Genomic DNA, 20,957 nt, shown 5'->3' with positions numbered 1-20,957 from the left:
GGCGACCATCACGAAATTCGTCACTGAGATTACACATACGACCGCGTTTGAATTCTGCAAACCAGCTATAAATAGTCGTCTTGCATGGTGCTTCATTGCCAAAAGCAGTTTCAAGCCGAGTGAAGCTCCGCTGAGCTGTTAAATTACTCTTAAAGTCATAGAAAATCATGCTACGAAAAATTTCACGAATTAAATCCGTGGTGATGTAGACAACCAATTTCTAAAATGACGCCACAATGTAAAAACAAGTGACAGTCAATCTGACTCTCATCTGACACAAACTGAACTACAGCCAAAAAGTTCTATTTTCAAATGTTGTTATTACTTTTTAAATATTGTAACTTATAGTGTGCCCTATGTATAAGGGATAGGTGTGGGAAAAAATATTGATATTGCTCTTAGATAAACAAGTAAATAGTGTTTTTATCAGTAATCATCAAAGTAGCGATGCAACAGCAATCGATAGATTTAGAAAAAAAGGTAAAATGTTAGCAATTCCCCCCATTTTCCCCACATAGCGTCAATCCCACAAAATGCCGAATCGAGTTGAAATTCTCCGTCAATTTGGGGAATTCGCCACAAATTGACAACACTCTGAGTGTTGCCCATTTATTTTGAGCAATTTATCTATGACGAATAATATTAACAACAAAAGAGGAAATGTAGTAAAAAACATACAATTGTCATATTGTCATATTTTTATTTTCATACCTTTACAAAAAAAACGTACTACAAAAAAAAATACGGTTTCTTTTCATGTTTTTTTTTTCTTGTTTTTTTCGCCTCAGAAAAAAAACGGTTTTTTAACAACACTACTCCTAACTCGATAGACACTAGTTTTTCATCCGATTTAATTATCAATCTGATAACAACTATCCTCTACAAATGCTCATATAAAACACCATTCGAAACGTAATGGAACGTACTTGTGTTACCCGAAGTTTCTGTCTTACAACCGTCTTTTCTGCATTTTATGAAGACGTATCAGCTGCTTGACTAACAACCGCCGTTACATTTAAGTAGAGAGATTTAGTCGGAGCCAACGGAATGGCGCTTTTATTTCAGTGAGATTTAAGAAATAAAATATTTTAAATGGTCATGGCACCGCAGCTAAACGCGGCAGTGAGGCTATTCTGTGGTTAACGACGAGTCAGAATATGAGTGCCATACCTCGGCTTTATGTAGCTGAAATAGAATAGAATTCGGGTCTCCACTGGGCTGGCATTGGCAAAAACTTTAATGCGCCGCTGTTATTTGGGAAATTGTCCCATTTAAAGCGACGTTCAACAAATTACTGGGCTTGAAAGATTGGCGAACTTAACTGCGGGCTCTAAATCTACTTCTCCCGTTTTATAAATATTTCATACATTTAGTAAATTCTTACTACAACATGGTATAAATGTTCATGATATTGGATTGGCGGTCGAAACGATAAAAATGTCAGTTTCATAAAAAACCTCATCGTTGAATCAAGGTTGTATTGCTGGTTTTTTGTTTTAACGTTTACTATTTACTATTGCATCGCAAATTAAGTTAAATTCTTACGCAATAGCTCCCTTATTTAAGATGTCAAAGATCCTGGTGTGTCATTTGACAACAGACAGAACTATGCACATTTGAAAACTGATCAGAACATTTCGATGTGCTGCCCAGTCCCAAAATCGAAGTTACAGACATTTTTACGTCTAAAAGAATTATAAGAAATTTGTATCTTACAGAAGGAGAAAGTAGCAAACGAACACGACGCAAACAATACACGGCATCCAACAAGCGTGCAATCTATCACCGCTTCCGCTCTGTGCCGATGCTGACATATTTCGCTAGCTTTATTTTTCTATACCACTAAATAAAACTAAAACACTAAACACTAGTTGCGTTCTTTTAAAAGGTTTTAAGACCGCCGTTAATTTTATATGTCATATAAACGCACTATACCCTTTGGAGTTTATTTATTCCCCTTCGTGCTGTTTATGTCAGCATTCATGTACTCCCCTAGCATAGAGACCCTTTTGCAGGCTATAGAAATCTATTGCCGTCCTTTCCAAGTACATGGAAAGGATGCGGACAACGTTTTTGTATTAAGTTTGCTGACTTTCTGAATTAAATTAGCTGATTCAGATTGAATTTACTATTCTGAAGTTGTTGCCGCTTAATGCAAGTATATGTTTACAACTGCATGGACGACAACTTTAAAGACCATTTGCACTTTGATAGTTCCTTAATTTATCCTATACATCATTTAAGTAGAATTTTGAAAATAATACCTACTTCCAATCACAAATCAATTTCGAATTTAAAAACCTCTTTATGGCAAAACTATGCTTTCAAGGACTGTATAAAAAAACTACAAAAATAACTTGTACTTCGGACTATCGACTATCAGCTTTTTTCAATTTCCCATCCCATCTTAGACTATTTATTTTTTTCCATCCTCTAAGGATCCCATCAACAGATTCTGACTTCTTGGTGACTGTTATGGATTCCTTTGTACATTTTATACTTTTTTTCTTGTTGTCATAGTGACGGTGATTGCTAATGACATGTATTGTGTCATGTGAAAAGTCGACTTTTATTTGCGGAGATTTTTTGAGTAAAACGCGTGTTCCTCAACTTGATATTGGCGAAATCATCGATTACTTCGATGGCCCCATTGACATACATCATTTAAAAGAGGAAGAGGTATTTACGGAAAATATTTATTTATTTTGTGATAGCCGAACAGCATCATCGGTGCGCTTTCAAATAAAAAAAATAATTTAAAGGTCCATAATTGATGGAGAAATTGGTGAGAACACGACATGACTATAAAATTTGAGGATTTTTCTCGATTTCCATGGGATCCCCTCATTAGATTCTGACTTGGTGGCAATGGAGCCACCACGAGACACTGCACCCTTTCAAACAAACAAATAATTTTCAAAATCAGTCGAAAATTGACGAAGAAATCGGAAAACATACATACAGCCGGTTAGAAAAGAATGACTACAACGTCTTTTCATTGCGATTAAATGTTCTAGTATATGTGGCCAGTGGTTCGTATGAACGTTGTCATCATAATTCAACTTTTTTAATGTTCCTCTAGATATTTTCATGAGTATAGTTTCTGTTTCTGGCTTCTATACATTAATAAAAAAAAGATGTTAAATATTAATTCACTTGTCGGGCAGACATGTCTGCGGCACCCGAGCAGCGCGTCGGCGCGGGAGAACCGCGACACGGTGTTCTGTCAGATGCGAAGAGCCATGGACCTCATCCACTACGTGGTCCGCGACGGACTGCCCGGACACGACGGGCAATCGCACGAGGTTTGATATCAACACTGTACCGCACGTCTACACTACTTATCAAACTATTTTAACATAAAATGTGTGTCAATGTTTGTTTGGTTATGTTAGCTCAGATATAGGTTTACGCCCTAAATAATATTTATCTACTATGAGAACCTCTAAAACTTGAATTTCATTAATGTATGTGCCGTAGGCCCACACTCTTGCTGGTAGTATGGTGACTTTGCGTTTAATGTTTTTGAATACTTTACGTATATGTATGGATTTTTTTATAAATATATTTTCTGCAATAATCCATTTTTTAAACACGGTCGCCCATTAGGATTCGAAATTAAATTTCTAATATGGATATGGTATAGCCAAAACTCATAAATGATATTTCGTTTTAAATGTCACAGCTTAGCGTACATTTTTATTTAGAAAAATGGTACTTAAAAGGCCCTTAATGATATTTTTACACCAATAACGAGATTAAACCGCTATATTCATTATCCCTTGCACATCAATAAAATTGTAAGTGATATTCCATGCTACGGCCATTTACCGAAAGCCTCATCGCATTTTTGGTAGACCACAATTTTACACAGCGCCATATGGAATATGCTTGTAAATCTTTTAAGATTTGTAGTTACTGTTTAAGACGGGTGTTTTGTTACTACAAATATAACAATTAACATATAAAAATATACTATAAAAAGTAAATTAAAAAACCGCCGATACGTAAGCTAACAACCCAAAAAACGTAATACTTTAAGTAGTTAAAGAATTGGATATATAATAGTCTGCACACTTTCCCGGTTAGAGTGTCATATCAAGGTTGCCATATTATTGTAAAGTTGGATTTCCATAGTATACATATTTGAAGTCGATCGGTTAAGTGAAAATAAAATAAATATTTTATTTTATTTTACCTACTGACAGAAGAGATATGATGATCTTGAAACTGCTGAACAGATTTTCATGAAATATAACTAAAAACTATCCGATTTTTTTAAATAAAATGTAAGTGCTCATATGACCTCCATCTCACCTGATGGAAAGTGACGATGAGGTCGACGATGGAGCATGCACACCCAAATAATGCCTATTCACTCTCGCCTTGAAAATGCCCAAGTTATAACGTTCAGGGAACAAGCCTGCGGGCAGGGAATTCCGATTAGCCTCCAAATAAAAAACCCATTTTGAGATCAGTCCATCTGTTTGGGAGCTACAATGCCACAGATAGACAAGGGCATGCAAAGAAACTTATAACCGCTTTATTTTACGTCAGCGGCATTGACCAGGTCAATGGTCAGAGGTTAATAATAGACTTCTAAATATCACGTTAATTTGTAGAATCAACCTCATTATGAATCTTCAGTACTTGTAGAGAAAGTTTTTTTTACTGATAAACATAAATATTTATCACATAAAGTTTATACACATTCTAATATCTATGTAGAATATTATTTTACAACATTTAGTCATTTAAATGTTTCTTCTTATTACCCCAGTAGAACACAAAAGAAAAATATTGAAATTTCTTTGTTATGTGACCTTTTCCCGACATGCCAATATTGTGTACCTATAAAATACTTTGAAACAAACATTCGATTAAAGAAGAAGTACATAGGGTGTAACAAAAAGGTCCGATCATATTTCAGATGGACAAATACATTTTATCGAACAGCGAAATAAAATTCCTGATTTTAATTTTTTGTTAAAGTTGCTTGCTATCGTGTGTACAATCACCAGCCGAAAATAGTTGAGCTTTTCTTGTTCACCTTGCATACGTAGTTTAAAGCGTTAAACAGTTACGATTTGAGATGCAAATGGGCCAGAGATCAAAGCGATACCTATTAGGGCTGGTGAATGTGAGCCAGTGACGTGACTAAACGATAAGCCGTGGCTTTTCTTAGAGGAATTATTAATAAACCAGGACCTTTATGTATTAAGAACGATACGTAAGGACCGGATCTGAACTTATTTCAAACCACTGGAGGATAAAAATCAGCTTCCCTCATTACTAGGGACTACTTTCAGTATGGTATTTTTAGAGTACATTTCATTGAGAGGAGATCTTATAGTCTTATCTTATAGTAGAGCTCCTTGTGAAAGAGTTCGTCCAGGGAAATACTGCCACCTTACCTATTTCTGCCGTCAAGCAATAATGTCAACATTACTGCGTTCCGGTTTCGAAGGGTAAGGGTGCTGGTGGAATTACAGGCACATGGGACTTGTTAACTTATGTCTCAGGGTCTTGGGCGCAATGGCAGTGTCCCCCAGATCTTTGTGTTTTAAAGCTCCGAGTGGCACTGCAACTGTTAGGGACAGGCGTGTCGCTTACCACATCCCGTCACTTAATAGTATATAAAAAAACAAGGGCTCCTCTTTGTAATACACAAATAAGTAGTATTTTTATTTTGTTCTAAAAAACTCTGTTTGATTCCTAATATAGTTGTACACTACTACTAAACAACATACAACCAAATACATAGGGCGCACTAGAAGTTTCCGGAACTGGCCACTTACATAAACAATATTTAAAAAGTAATTACAATACTTAGAAAATGGAACTCTGGCTATAAAATACAGTTTGTGTCATCTGACAGTCACTTGTTTTTACATTGTGGTGTCATTTTAGAAATTGGTTGTCTACATCACCACGGATTTAACTCGTGAAAATTTTCGAAGTATGGTTTTCTACGTCTAAGTATAATTGAACAGCTCAGCGGAGCTTCACTCGGCTTCAAACTGCTTTTGGCGATGAAGCACCATGCAAGACGACTATTTATAGCTGCAAACGCGATCGGTTTGAAATCTGCAAACCAGCTACGCCCGCAATCTCAGTGACGAATTTCGTGACGGTCGCCCGTGCACTTCTGCGAACAACAAAAACATCGATGCTGTGTGCCGTACGATCAAAACAGACAGGCATGTGACACCATGTAATTCGGGCATCTTTAGGCATAGGCATGAGTCAAATACAATCAACACTACACAAAAAATTGGGTGTGAAAAAGCTGTGCTGTCGGTGGATCCCACACAATTTTACTGAGGCTCAAAAAACGGATCGCGTCACTTGGTGCAATGCCATGCTTACCAAATTCAACGAAGGGGCGTCAAATTTGGTGTGGGACATAGCAACAGGTGACGAAACATGGATTTATAGTTACGATCCCAAAACAAAGCAGCAATCGAGCGAATGGGTCTTTCGAGATGAGCCGAAACCAACCAAAGTGGCGCGCGTGCAAAGTGCCTGTAAGCGGATGATTGCTTTTTTTTTAATAAAACTGGACACGTGGCTACTGTTGCTTTGGAGAATCGTTGTACCGTGAATAGTGATTGGTACACGACCATTTGTTTGCCAGAAGTTATTGACAAACTCCGTAAAATAACTGTAAATGCCGTATCATCTTAGACCACAACAATGCCAGTTCTCACACGGCCAGACAGACAAATGAATTTTTGAAAGTGTACAACTTTGACCTTATGAGCCATCTCGCATACAGTCCCGACCTGTCCCTTGTGACTTTTATTTACTTCCAAAAATTAAGAACCATTTACGCGGTCAACGATTTTCATCACCTGAAGAGGCTGTCTAAGAGTATGAAAAATATGTTTCAGAGATTGTCACGTAGGAGTGGCATAAATGTTTTCAAAATTGATTGATTCGTATGAAAAAGTGCATTCACGCTAACGGAGAATATTTTAAGAAACAATAAATTAATTTCTGACCACTTATAGTATTAATTAAATTTTTATTGAATTTATATTCAATTCTTTTTTGTGAAATTACTCCACTAGTTTGTTATAATTATTAATACAAAGATCGATCACTCAGAAAAAATTCCTTGTATCCGGTCGGATTCGAACGGTCTTCTTGCATACCGTGCCAGACGCTATACCAACTAAACCACGGAACGAACCAACGGACCTCACGAATTTTTCTATGTGCTTGAGTCGTATCTTTGTATTTGGTTTTTTTTACTTATAGTATTGTTTTCTTATTCATTCCGGAAACTTATAGTGCGCCCCACGTTAACTGTAACTATTTTAAAGCACAGGTAGAGTACATAAAACCAACAACTTTTACATGAAGGAACCCTGCAGTCGTGAAAAAAAATTCCGGCTTTTTATATTTTAATAGCGTGGTATAAACTGATTATTTTTCACGATTTCAAAGGGTAATTAATATAATGGTTAGTTTTACCCAGACTCTAGAAATAACATCACCTTTTGTCTTCCAGAATGTTACACATTATATGTTTATAAATACGCTCGATTACGCTTTCACTAAATACGTATTTGTATACGTGCTTAGTGAAATCAATTCACCTAAAACGGCACTCAGGTCCGTATGTTTGCTCAGGCAGGTGTAACAAGATAAGATAAACATATCTGCAATACTTGGTTCAGTAAACATTATGCACGGATTCCGCCTAATTGATCGTAGAAATAATCGATTTAGATGACAAAAAAAAACCAGCGTGAAATATCTATTACATTTCTTAACGTAACTTTAGTACCATCTTTTCACAAAATACAAAGGTGATTCTTCACGATCGCTTACCAGTATTACGAAAACAAGTACTAAACCAGGAGCATATAAACAAATATAGTATGGTAACAAAATCATCACCTGTAAAAATAATGGACATAGGTAAATTTGATTTTTTTTTTAAATACTATAATTATACTATAAAACTAAAAAAATATTAAACTACATCACATACGTTACTCTGATCCAAAAGTAAGTAACTAAAGTAAACTAAAACACACAATATACGAGTAGATAAGTTTGTTTCTTGACTTGGCCGGGAATGGAACCCGGGAAATCAGAAATGGCGACGTCATGTAAACCGATATGCAGGCCACTCGACCACGAAGGTCGTTAATTAAAATTGTACCAACTTTTTAAACTTAAGTTATGTAGAGTCTGTTTGATAAAGTTTTTATGTATCCGAATATACAGAAAAGCTTTTGAATGTACAAAATTTTTGGCCCAATTTCTTCCTGCCCTGTTCATGCTTGAAAACTTACGAAATAACTCTTAGGATTACTTCCAGCAACAGGCCGTTTAAGTGTAATTTTCCACTCTCGGAAAATGTTACACAAGGAGAAAATACTGACTAGACTTTCACTAGTGTCTTAGTTAAACAGAAGAAAAAGTGTTTGTAGAAAATATTTTTAAGTGTTCCATTCCTTAGATAAAAGAACAAGTCCTGAGTAACATATCATTACACTGCCGAAACCACTACATTTCTTTAGTAACATAAGCTCTAAATGAGACGACACTTCTCAAAATTTATCGACAACTGTTACATAAAAATGGTAAACTACTGAAATGACACACTTGAAAATTTATACAAAATTTAATGCAAGTGCGAGTAAAATAATGCACTATTGTACTTAAAACAATTTTTAGCACAATATGAATGAAAGGATTAGACATATCCTTAATGGAAATCCTCAATTTATGATCGAGTATAAAAATACTGAGACCACCCAGTACAAATTTTCCTGACGCAGTACTTACTGCAACGAACACGTATTAAATTATTGGTAGAGCAAAATTACCTACACAACGTTTACTAGTATCGACCTTTACAAACACCGCGTACCTTGTGTTTTTACTTACAATGTTGTAAAAGATGTAAACACTGGCAAAGATGTTGAGATTAAGAGAGTTATTGGATTGTATACAACAAATACAAGATCTAAAAATAATCATAAAAAGGATTCTTTTATACTTTTATTATATATATATATATTTTATACTTTTATATATAAAATTATAAAAAATACATATACATTGATTTTGAAAGTATATACCGTTACAACTTCTCTTTACCTGGCAACTACTTAGCGAAATACAACTATTACATTTAGGATAACAATAACCGCAGCACAAAGCAAAGCAAACGAGGTATTTACACTACAAATTACCGTTCCCAACAGACATTAACACGATCTCAGCTATGAATCTCGTATTCCTCCGTAAACATAAGGATATATGAGTTGATCAATTATGTAGAGGGTTATAACCCTTGTTAGCTGATTGGATTTATCCTTTACTTCCACAAATTCTGCAGGTTACTAGCTCACATCGCGTATTAGTATACGCTTGCCACCACGTGGCAAGTTACACAAGCACGTACAAATAGAGTACAACACAGACGTACTAACATAGGTATTGGTGTTATTTGTAGGCACTCCACTAAATAAAATATTATGTCATAAACACTTGTGGCTCTACGTTGATATTGCGGGCATTATTAAAATGTGGAACACCCTAATTATTCAGCAATTTCAGGATATAGTGCTTAGGTTAATAAGCTTACGAACATTCTTAATGCGGCTTTGTGTGAAAAACTACAATTTGAGCATATTCTAGGCTAAAATTAATAGGTAATTTTTAGAGAAACATCGTCGCTCAATATCAAACATTTTTACATTAAACTGAAAACGAAGCCAAATAATTTTCATGGTAACTCAACAACGAAAAAGCCAAAAGGTTTTTTGAAATTTTGTTTTACTTTTGTATAATTTATTTATTTATGTGTTTATTATACGGACAACACAACAGATAACAGTCAAATTTCATTGAAAAGAGTTAAAATTTCACAAAATGTGTACCAGATTTCAATCCTACTTATTAACGTTAATATACTTGTTAACGCATCATACTATTCACAATATGCTAATATTTACATATTTATTTTATACTAAAGCGACAAGGGAATGGGTGAATATCCATGGAAGTGCTAGGTGAATTATTGCTTTACAATTATAAAAAATACATGTGAGTAAAATGGACGTCTTATGGCTGAAATGACGATGATGATGATGTATAAATAACAACAGGTCTATACGATCAGCGATTTTTGTACATGCGGTAAATTCATCCGATGTACAATAAATCCAATAAATAAAAAAGTTGTGAAGGCTGTTCCTTAAAAAGTCAGTATTACTTTTGGTATACCTTACCTGACCGCCTTATCGATTACCTAACCCAAACCATAAAAGAACTGAGCCTAAACAAATATAACATCGTATGCAATGAATGGACACATTAGCGCTATCGCGACACGTGTGTACATTTATCTGATTACTTAGATGTTACCTGATGAATCACAATATACATAAATAACGATTGTACTCAACTTGGTCGGTGCAAACTTTTTTGTAAATGATTTTTATTTGTTCTTGACGTTGTAGATTTTACACGACTGCCTGGGTAAATAGATGTACATATATAAAAATTTAAAGTCAATTTCTGTTGTTAATTTAAAGAAAGGTACAACTAAAGCTTTCCAAGTTGACAAAGTAGATTAATTTATTGATCTAGAACAGACAATTCCGTGGCTTCTATAGCTGTGTTTACCATAGTGGGATTTCCCCCTGTTTCAAGCGACAACTTACTAATTCAGTTATTTAGCGTTTCGCACAATTACCCAGCGAAATTGGATTCGGATATCATTTTACTCTAGGTTTGTTTTGTCTAGTAAACATTGGACAACAAATTGCAAAACTGCATATCATTGCTAACGAGTACATTCACTAGTGTGATACCATATCAACGCTTTTGTATCCATTCGCGGGGCAAGGCGGTGTTCGGTTTTGAATGACTTGACATTTGTAGAACGCATTTGATACTCATTTTTTGTTCACGAAGTAACTCTTCTTGAAATCACCACAGAAAGATAGTATTTATTATCCGTGGATTTTTTTCACCCGTCACACGTTCTAGAGACACACGGTGTCCCTAACGATTAATGTTTTTTTTTTTCATTGAAAAGAACATTAAAAAAAATTATATGTTTTTATATTTCTTGTATAAATTTATTTAATGTTTAAATGGTGGATGAAAACACAGCTGCACGTTAGGGCGCGTTCCCATTGTGTCGTAACGTTTTATTTATCATTAGATGATTGTCACGTCTATTCTGTTCCCATATCACGACCACCTGACGGTGTCGTGGACGTTTATTTTATCCTTGAACGACTGTCGTGTCTAGCTGTTCCCACTACAACGTAACGACAATTTATCGGCTCATGGCAACCGCCTTGTCGTTTGCACAACAGAATCGTTTGAAGGTGCGATTATCTTTCATCACATTTTTATCGTGACCTTTTATTTATCATTGGACGACTGTCGTCCTAGCTCTTTCATTTGTCACGACGGTCTGTCGTCGTAACGTCAAAAAAGTCGTGAACGACAGTTAATCGTGTTGTGCTATATGTGAATAACTTCATTTACACGTACAAGCCACGACACTTTAAATTGCGCGACTATCTGTTGTCACGACATAATAGTAACGCGCTCTTAGAAACACCGTTTGTCTCTCACCGTTACGGATTAATATGGTTACTCGTCACGGTCTTTGTACTTTTTTGACGCCAATGACGATACCAGTTCTATTGTAATATATGTGTATATTATACTTATGATTATTATTATATATAGTTTTTCTAAATATAACTTCGCACCCAGGTTGTGTACGTAACTATGACACTGTACGTAGATACTGTATATAGAGCTATGCGACACTGGAGAGGCTTCGCGACACACAAACCGGAAGTACTCGCTGCATAGCGCTTAAGGCAAGTGTAATAATGTAAGGTTAAAATTCTTAGAAGACCAGGGTCTATATTGCGTATTTTGGTAATTTTAACGTAGTTAAATTATTTACAATTAAAATTTATATAAAAAGAAACAGAAAGCAATAAGTATACGTATACTTATCGGCACGCCTGTCTCATGACAGGGTTGGCAGAGATTACGCTTGTCTATATGCTATTTTTAACATACGTCTTGAGCTTTCTATATTCATATCAGTCCTTTCATACGTGCGACTTTTCAATATAAATAAGGCTACGAAATTGCTACACGCACTACGTTGTAACACCGTAGTGGCCAACGACCTTCGAAGCAAACGGCATAAATTGGTTCAAATAATAAAATCAAGGTGTTTCGTGTGATTAAATATAACAACCTAAGGATTAAAGGTTATTATAGCAGATTACCGCGGTCATTTTCCCTGAAAATATAATAAATAATACTAATTGCTCACGTAAACTGTTTTTAAAAACTTTGTGTTGATTTAATAGTAAAAATAATAAGAAAAGGTTAAATAAGTATGAAAATAAATTTATTCTTAAAAAAATCAAATTTTTGTATATTTACATATTAATATATATAATAATATATATTTAGAAGAGAACATCTAAAAAAGAAAACTAAAATAACTCTATTTCTTATGGGCTCAATATGTTTATGAAATTTGGGAAGTTTACAATCTGGACACCAATTCAGAACTCTTCAATATTTTAACCGAATCGTTCGATATCGCGCCCTTCGATTCTCAAATCGAAGGGCGCTCTCCGAGCTATTCAGAACATTCCGAGTGAAACGTTCGATTCGGATTCGGATACGATGTCGTTATCCAACAGCGTTTACGGAATTAGTTAAAATAGATTATAAGAAAAATTAAATCCTTTTATATACATTTTTAACACCTTTAAGGCCTATATAGGAATGCATTAGTCTTGCATTAAAATACATTAATAAAATTGAACAAAATCCAGACTTTATTTAAAATAATAAGAGATTTCCATATTACATTCTTGCTTTGTAAACAATAGGACGTTCGGTAACTTTCATTCGATAACTGTGTTCTGAATATCGTGTAGTCTTTGCTGGAAGAGAAGTTCGAGTAATCGTACTAGTGTGTCATCGTTTCGATTCGGTTTCGTGTACAACAGTTTGACGTTCGGTTCGGGTGTTGTGAATAAAAATGAAAAGAAATTGGTCGTCAACTGAGTTATCGTAAAGTTCTGAATCGACCCCCAGGTTTTACTAGGTAAAAATTATATAGAATCGATGTAAATAGAGTCCACAGGGACGGTCTCGATTCGAATCAAGACCGCGATACGGATCACTGCGTTATCGCGATGGGCCGCTCGCCGCGACCAGATATCGACTGGCTACTAACGTATCGGCAAGTAATTGTTCAGAAAATAAACATTTTCCCTTTTAAAATGAGGTCTGGCAACATTTTTAAAGAGGTCATATAGAACTAACATTAAGTTTATACTATCATTAATATATAAAACTATGGTTGTCAATTCTTTAATGGTTATAGAAAAGCGGAATCTCCTATTACAGTCATTCCTGTCGCTATTATTAATGTCAATTTAACCATTAAGGACACTCAATATGATCACCTAATAACCGAGCAGCGACAAAAATTTGAAAAGAGAAGAAATTAAACTCTAGTAATAATTGTAGTTACTCTTTAAGGGTGGCTTTTTATTTTTTGAATTTCTAATATAAATAATCACTTGCAAGCTACCAGGCTAATACTGTTTGTTAGTATGACGACCTCAGTGGTACACCGGTTTTCATGGTGTCTTTGTCGTCCCGGGTTCAAATCCCGGCCGGGTCAATGTAGAAAACTATCTATATTGTCTCGGGTTTTTGTAGTACCGTTGTTGTTTCCAATTTCCATAACACAATTGCCTCCGTGGTTGAACAGTTATCATGCTGGTATGACACGCAGAGGTCCCGGGTTAAATTCCCGAGCTGGAAGAAATATTTGTATAGCTTACATTCATTTCTGTCGTGAGTTTAGTTGTAATTTGTGATTGTCTATCTGCGTGTCCATGGCACCCGCGATACAAGATTTCCTGCAGGGCTATGAGTGTGAGAAAAAAAAATGCTTTAGTTACTTACTTTGGAATCGGAACAACGTATATATAGCTGTCTAATATTTATATTTATTTGTATTAGTTAACGGTTGTACGAAACTTCGTCTTATATAAACGATAATTTATATCTGGGTAACCCGGTAACCAAAGAGGAAACATAAACTTTAATTTTTATTTTAGTGTAAGTTACATTATAAATTTCTTTAGATAATAAATCTGTAATATTTCCAAAGGGCGAAGTAAATGTTAGGGAGGGTTTAACTCAAGAACACAAAGAAGTTTTGTTCAAAGTGAATTCCCATTTTGTAGGTACGAATTGATGATTTCATTTACGATCTTTCCCATTGTTGTAACTTATAAAGTTGGTTGTATTCAAGAGTATAATTATACCATAAATTTTTATTTCAACTGTTCCAAATGCCATCAAATGTATTGTGAAAACTAAACTTTTTTTTCAACGGTAAGGTAGAGATATATTTTAAGCAATCTGGAATATGTACAGGTGAGTTGATATATGTAAGCTTAAGGTCATCTAGTTTGATGAATACGTAAAGTTCCATGTTTCTTAACTTTCAACTACGTTTTCCATCTCAGTCTTTCAGATCATAAACACGATTTTTGTTTCTTTCCTTGTAGATGCAACCTTTCTCGGATAGTCACGAACAGGTACAATTTGATGTAGGTAGACGAGTGTATTATTCCACTTTTTTAATTTCATCTTCTAATTTTATATATAATTTCCTATTTCACTCAATTTTAATAACATTTGATATCAAAATGCTGCTTCAACAGTCTATGATTGCAATCAGTAACGTAGAATTTCAAGTATCTACATATTTATGTATATTTAAACCCTGATTATTTGGTTACTAAGCTATCCAATTTTTCTTTTCTTTACTCAGCATGAGAAGAAATCTAATTACTTTTCCCACGCACAATTTCTAGTAATAGTTTCATCAAATTAGATGTTAAAAGAGCAGCGCAATTAATACTAGGTACTAAGTTTTCCTAATTCGCCACGAAATCTGCTAAAACACGCTCAACATCGCTTTGAAATAGGAAAATGACATTGCCTAGACAAGCTTAATGCTAAGTCGTATTACTTAAACATTTTCCTTGTAGATACAACTATCTTTGATGTAAAAAAGAGCTATATAAATCAGTAGTATAGCAAGTTTAACATATTTTGAAACTTTGAATCTATGCTTATTGGCAATTAGCACTTTGATAATTAGTTCAAACACGCTCACATATTGTATCTTTCTTAAAATGATCGACAACCTACGATGACCGTCTTATACAATATCGTCTTCAAAGTATTTTTTATTAAAAATTAAAAGAATTCAATGTAATGGTCACTCAACATTACCTCAAAAATCATCATTCTGAAAATATATAATGAATGAGTTTCCTGTAAAGCATAAAGAGCAATTGAAACAAAACTTCCAAGTAGTTTCCACTATAGCTTACAAAGTTACTACGTAAATAAGATAGTTTTCCAAAAATCACTTTTGTAATATAGAGATGTAGCGCCACGAAAACATAGGTGCATACATGAATTTTGTCAAAGATATGTGTTAAATATAACGAGAATGGTGCAGGCGGCGCAATGGGAAGCGGGCACGGCGCTGGGTGCATTACGAGGGCTGACGGGGCAAGTGCGTGCAGCCCGTGCGCGATGTGGCGCCGACGCAGCGCGGCGGCGCGCCATGGCCGCCACACTGCGCGCACTCGTCGAGCGGACACACGATTTCACCGACTCGGCCTACACCTCACATGAACACCGCCAGCGGATACTAACACTCGCAGAGCGAATAGCGTACGAGCTCGAGCGACTTGTCGCTGTGGCCGTGTCCGAGGTAAAAGAAACTGAAGAGATGTACAATACATACATATATAATCGTTTTTAAGAGGTTGTGCTTCAGCTTTGTACCTTTTGCGTTTGAAAACCTGTGTCCCTGGGGCCACAGCCGAAATTTCTACCGAACGAGCTATCGGATCGCCTCGGAGAAGCCTCCGATAACCACGCAGCTGGCAGTTATTTTCGCCAAATAATAAGTTTAGCTATTAAAGGGGAAATGATGCCAGTCTTCTGGGCACGATGCCCCAGAGTACGGCCCTCGAGGAAATTTTTATTTATAAACTTTCTTACATTTTTACGTATCTACCAGTTATAGTTTAGTTATTGGTTCATTTTCTATAGCTGTGCCCTTTGAAATTAATCATAAAGTGATTGTACATTCTTGAATGTCATTTATGTATGGACATTGGTCTTAGGAGGAGCAGGGTGGAAGTGGAACGGGCGCAGCGATGGATAGCGCGTGTGTCGGCGCGACGAGCGCTGCAAGTGAGCTGGAGCGCGCGCTGATCGCAGCGGCGCGCGACCAGGCCCGCGACTTGCCGCCACTCGCCAACGAGGCGCGTCTGCTCGCCACCGACCTCGCTCACATAGGTAACCTACGAAGGAATTTAGGTACAGCCCCGATCTTAAGAAGCGGACGTTCAGGCTTAATACGATTTTACACGCTAATCTTTATCTACCATTAGTAACGTGATAGATAGATAGGTATCTACTATTAGAAAAAACACAAGTTCGCGGCGCCTAACGTGATGACGCGTGTGGAATTGACGGTACTTATAATTTACTTCTTCTTTAGAGGTTGAAATAACTTTCCATTATTTTTGTTTTATTTGTTTTAAAGCGTGAGCGTTCACTTCTTGATAGGTAGGTAATTCTAAGAGAAACGCAAACGTTTTATACACCAACTAGTGGAAGCGACTTGAACCTTTATTTTGCAGCTAATTCGGTTGGTGAGAGAGAATCAGAGAGACTGCACAATTTAGCCAGCCGGCTTCACGAACAATTAGATCATATAATAGAGGTAAGTTTCGTAATTCTGCATAATAATAAATATTACATGAATAAATAAGTACTATTTGTATTGAATTTGTCGCATAATTACGATATGCTTTTGTGAAATAGGTATGCAAAATACTTAGACATATAGCAATGTCTGAAACACTGCAAGTGAGCGCGAAGTTTGCGGAGATCAACCTTAGGATATACGGTCCGCAAGTAGTGACGGCGGCGCGCACGCTGGCCGCGCACCCGGGCAGCGCCGCGGCGAGGGAGAACCTCGACGTGTTCGTCGACATGTGGGCGTGGCTGCTCGCCGACGCCGCCAAGCTGGCGAAAGACCTGCTCGATATTACCGACGACCGCCCTGACAAACAACAGTATAGCAGTTTACCTAGACCTGGTGTAAGACTGCTGTGGCCTATATTAAACAACCATACTTCCCACAAACTTTTCCAATATTCATAAAACCATTTTCTTTTATTTAGAAACACGGGACGACGACCAAACCATTAAAAGCCGTGCGTTTAGATTGCGACGAGCAAGCCAAAATAGCAAAGTCAGGTTTAGAAATGAAAATGATGTCTTCTGAGATGGATGCCGAGACTGAAAAATGGCAGGGAGCGGCTGACGAAAACAACGATATTGTGAAGAGGTAATTAAAAGCTTTCATTTAAGTTTTTTTTAAATGTGTTTATTTAAGTTTTAATTTAAGAGTGAGCTGATATTGTCGTTTCCAGGGCAAAAAATATGTCTTCCATGGCCTTCGCTATGTATCAATTTACAAAAGGTGAGGGCCGATTAAATACAACGCAAGACCTCTTCACGCAAGCAGAATATTTCGCCGAGGAGGCGAATAGGTTATATAAAATTATACGACAATTTTCTTATCAGGTACGTAGTCAAGAATTATATTGAGATCAGTTTTATAAATTGTTAATGGACATATTAATGGTATAATTGTAAATTATATTTATTTTCAAGGTTCCAGCAGGAACAACAAAAAAGCTACTTTTAGCGCACCTAGATAATGTTCCTACGTACGTCCAACAACTACAGTTCACCGTTAAAGAACCGACGGTTGGTCGATCGGCCACGTTTTGCAAAGTAGACAACGTGATACAAGAGACCAAACGTCTTATGAACGTCATCAGCAAAGTGGTCACTACGTGTTTCGAATGCGCAAACAAGGTACTAACCGCGTCTTTGTCAAATTTGGCGTATTATATTACCTTTACTAATTAACGAGCAACACGCTGCACATTTAAAAGTTTAGTCAATTTTTAGGATATTGTAAAGATCTTAGTGCATTGGAACATAATGTTCCTTAGGTACCTTTGCCGTGGGAGACGAGTGTGGGAGTGGTTAAAAGGCACCAGAGTGTTGCACCTGTTAAGTACTTTAAAGATTATATTTAATTAATGACTGTTAGACTGTGGGGAGAAAGTGAAACAATGTGGTATCACCTCCAAGGTTTGTTCTTGGTGCTCAATTTTCTTTTTTGTATGTAAGACCATTGTTGGATATCTTTCCTAACTTTTGGTTTAAAAAAGTATAATGGAATATATTTTCCCTTACAATCTCTATACCAAAAACAAACCTTCATAGTTGTTTAGAACTAGTGTGAAATAGATTTTAGAAACAAATTATTGTTGAGGTTCGGATCTGATTTATTTATTTTGAGTTAAATAACGTTTTACATTTATTTTTCCCTCCACCCCAGGGTCTTATACCGCTGGACAAAGCGATAAACAAATCCTCAGCGTATACAAGGGACGACTCGGTCTGTCTCTATCTTGCATTTTCATAAAACACACTTGATCATGTACACCTGTGTGTCTCTGTGTATGTAGTGGACCTAAGCATGTTATGTGTCTTCATGCCCATACGTTTTGAAAGTAAAAATTTAGAATACATCGCAATCACCTTCATTAAAGTTGCTAAACTGTGAAGACAATTTAGCCGCTAGGATTGAACGTAAATCAGTGGACACTTGCTAAACTCGTTTACACAAATACTTAGAAAATTAAATAACTTTCTTCCTGTTTTTGTCCCTAAGTCGACAGCCTCAACTGATGACAGTTTTATTACTTAATTTATGATTCCATTTTGTTTTTCAGTCCCTTTTACGTTTCTATTTATTTCCTGTTTTCAGTATTCCCTGTGTATGCCTGAGAGAGTCCCTATGCATTGGAAGCCAAATTTAAGACAAGCATTCACTTTTAAGAGTGAAAATAGTTTATTGAATTGTTGAAGTAGGTACCTCTAAGGTTTCGGATTTGTGGTTTTTCTAACGACTTGAGTTGTACAGATCAGGAAATAACTCTGATATCGTGGTCTATAGTGTAGAATTGATTGATGGTGTTGTTCATAGCTAACTTTTGAATGTTGTTGATGTATTGTTGCAGTTATATTATCTTAGTTAGCATCTGTTTGATTAACAGTTTCATTTAAAAAATTCAAGTAACTTGTGAATATGCTAGATTTATGTACTAACAACCCCTGTCCTTGTTAAACATCGGCTAAATATGTAAACAATTAACGTCCATTGTATTAAAAACGGGAATGGGTTTTGAATTCAAAAACAGTAACATTGCTTCGCATAAAGATAAATTATTCGCGTGCATGGTGTTGATTGTCATTTCGATGGGTACCAACGTAGAGTTCGCGTAGTCTTCGATGACTGTTCTCTAGCTCAACTGACCAATGGCATGATTCATTATTAAAATAAAAAATTAAAAGGGTCTTCTCAAATGCATCGACACAGAAAACTATCTAAACTATCTAAACCAAATCGTATTATCGTTGCATCAATTGTATGCATGGGAGTAAACATTTCTCAACACAGAATCACTAAGTATTTCTCCACTTAAATCTGTTTCCATAAATATAATTATAAAATAAGAAGACCCATAAGCGACAGACGTTATGAAAATGCCACGGGTGAGTTTCAAGCATAAATAGGGAACTTTTAACTCTCCGAACTGACAGTAACTGTTTATTATTATGATGCAGTACAAATTGGACTTCACGGGGCTTTCGGCTGGCGGTACGGGGTCGGTGGGACGTGGAACAGCGCGGGACGAGGATACTGCAGGTGGAGGTGGAGGCGACGCGAAACCAGGGGGAAGTTCATCAGATACAGCCATGTGACAGTACGGCATGGGCCGGCGCGGCAAGGGCGACGCGCGCCGGACCAGGGTCAGCTTCCTCTTGTTTTAAAGGATTAAACGTCCTTTTGAAACGACTCGTCGCCTGAGTTGGGAGACAACCATCCTTAGAGATGCACGGTTTCATAACGTTGACGAGGTATATATCCTATAGATATAAGGAGATATATCTGTGAGTCATGATTTTATTGAATAATGGTTTATATTTGTCGCACCCATACCGGTAGGGCTAGCACGGCGGCAGCGCGCGACTTGCGCGAGAGCGACACCTCTATGCGAGAATAGCAGTGTCTCGAGCTTTATATCACTCTCGCGCAAGTCGCACCCTGTTTTGCTAGCCGTACAAATAGGTAATTAAAAAATTTAAAAAAAAAATTAGTTTACCAATTAGTTTGTCAACCAAAATGACCAACAGCGTTCATAAAGTCGTGCATCACTAGTGCAATGGTTGTCTTGTGAATCACATGGATCTGTGTCTACTCATACTAAGTTTGTTGCAAAAATATCATCATTACGTATAAACTACTATAAATTTGAAGTTTTTATGTAATCATGATATCTAACTGCCGTAGGCATTAAGTATGCATGTGATTTTGGATTCCCAACAACAACTGCCGAGAATCTGCCTAGTGGCTCACATTTACAAAAGTATATTGCGACTGCTTCGCTGGTTCCGGTGGATATAATTAGTTTAAGACGGACAGTACGATATACGAGCAAGTTTTGGTTGAGCACTTGCGACACACAGTGCGTCGAGATAAGTCCTTAGCTGCAGATTTTTATAGGAGCTCTAACTAATAGTTAGGTAGCTGGCGTGCGTTCGCAGCGCCCTTGGCTGTGGATCTAATAAGTAAATCATTGTGATCAAAACTTGATATTACGTCTTTATTGTTGACACCACAAATCTTCTTGCAGAGTCTTATAGTACTTTCTCTACTGTAGCGTAAATGA

General features: G+C 36.4%; 1 protein-coding gene across 1 annotated transcript in view; it reads left to right on the top strand.

Moving 5' to 3' along the window:
- The window catches only part of LOC113229998 (alpha-catulin), a 75,865-nt gene extending 55,434 nt beyond the window's left edge, over positions 1-20,431 (top strand). The window contains 9 exon segments of the mRNA XM_026463714.1: positions 3,168-3,305; positions 15,581-15,838; positions 16,257-16,452; positions 16,779-16,861; positions 16,963-17,241; positions 17,325-17,491; positions 17,577-17,730; positions 17,821-18,027; positions 19,852-20,431. Of these exon segments, the coding sequence (XP_026319499.1) occupies positions 3,168-3,305; positions 15,581-15,838; positions 16,257-16,452; positions 16,779-16,861; positions 16,963-17,241; positions 17,325-17,491; positions 17,577-17,730; positions 17,821-18,027; positions 19,852-19,989 (1,620 nt within the window). The 3' untranslated portion in view covers positions 19,990-20,431.
- Positions 20,432-20,957: the final 526 nt, after the last annotated feature.

This window comes from Hyposmocoma kahamanoa, unplaced genomic scaffold, assembly GCF_003589595.1.
Source record: "Hyposmocoma kahamanoa isolate Upper Pololo Valley unplaced genomic scaffold, ASM358959v1 63, whole genome shotgun sequence".
Classification (NCBI taxonomy): Eukaryota; Metazoa; Arthropoda; class Insecta; order Lepidoptera; family Cosmopterigidae; genus Hyposmocoma; species Hyposmocoma kahamanoa.
Note: the sequence above shows the minus strand (reverse complement) of the source record. Positions and strands in the feature narration are given on the sequence as shown.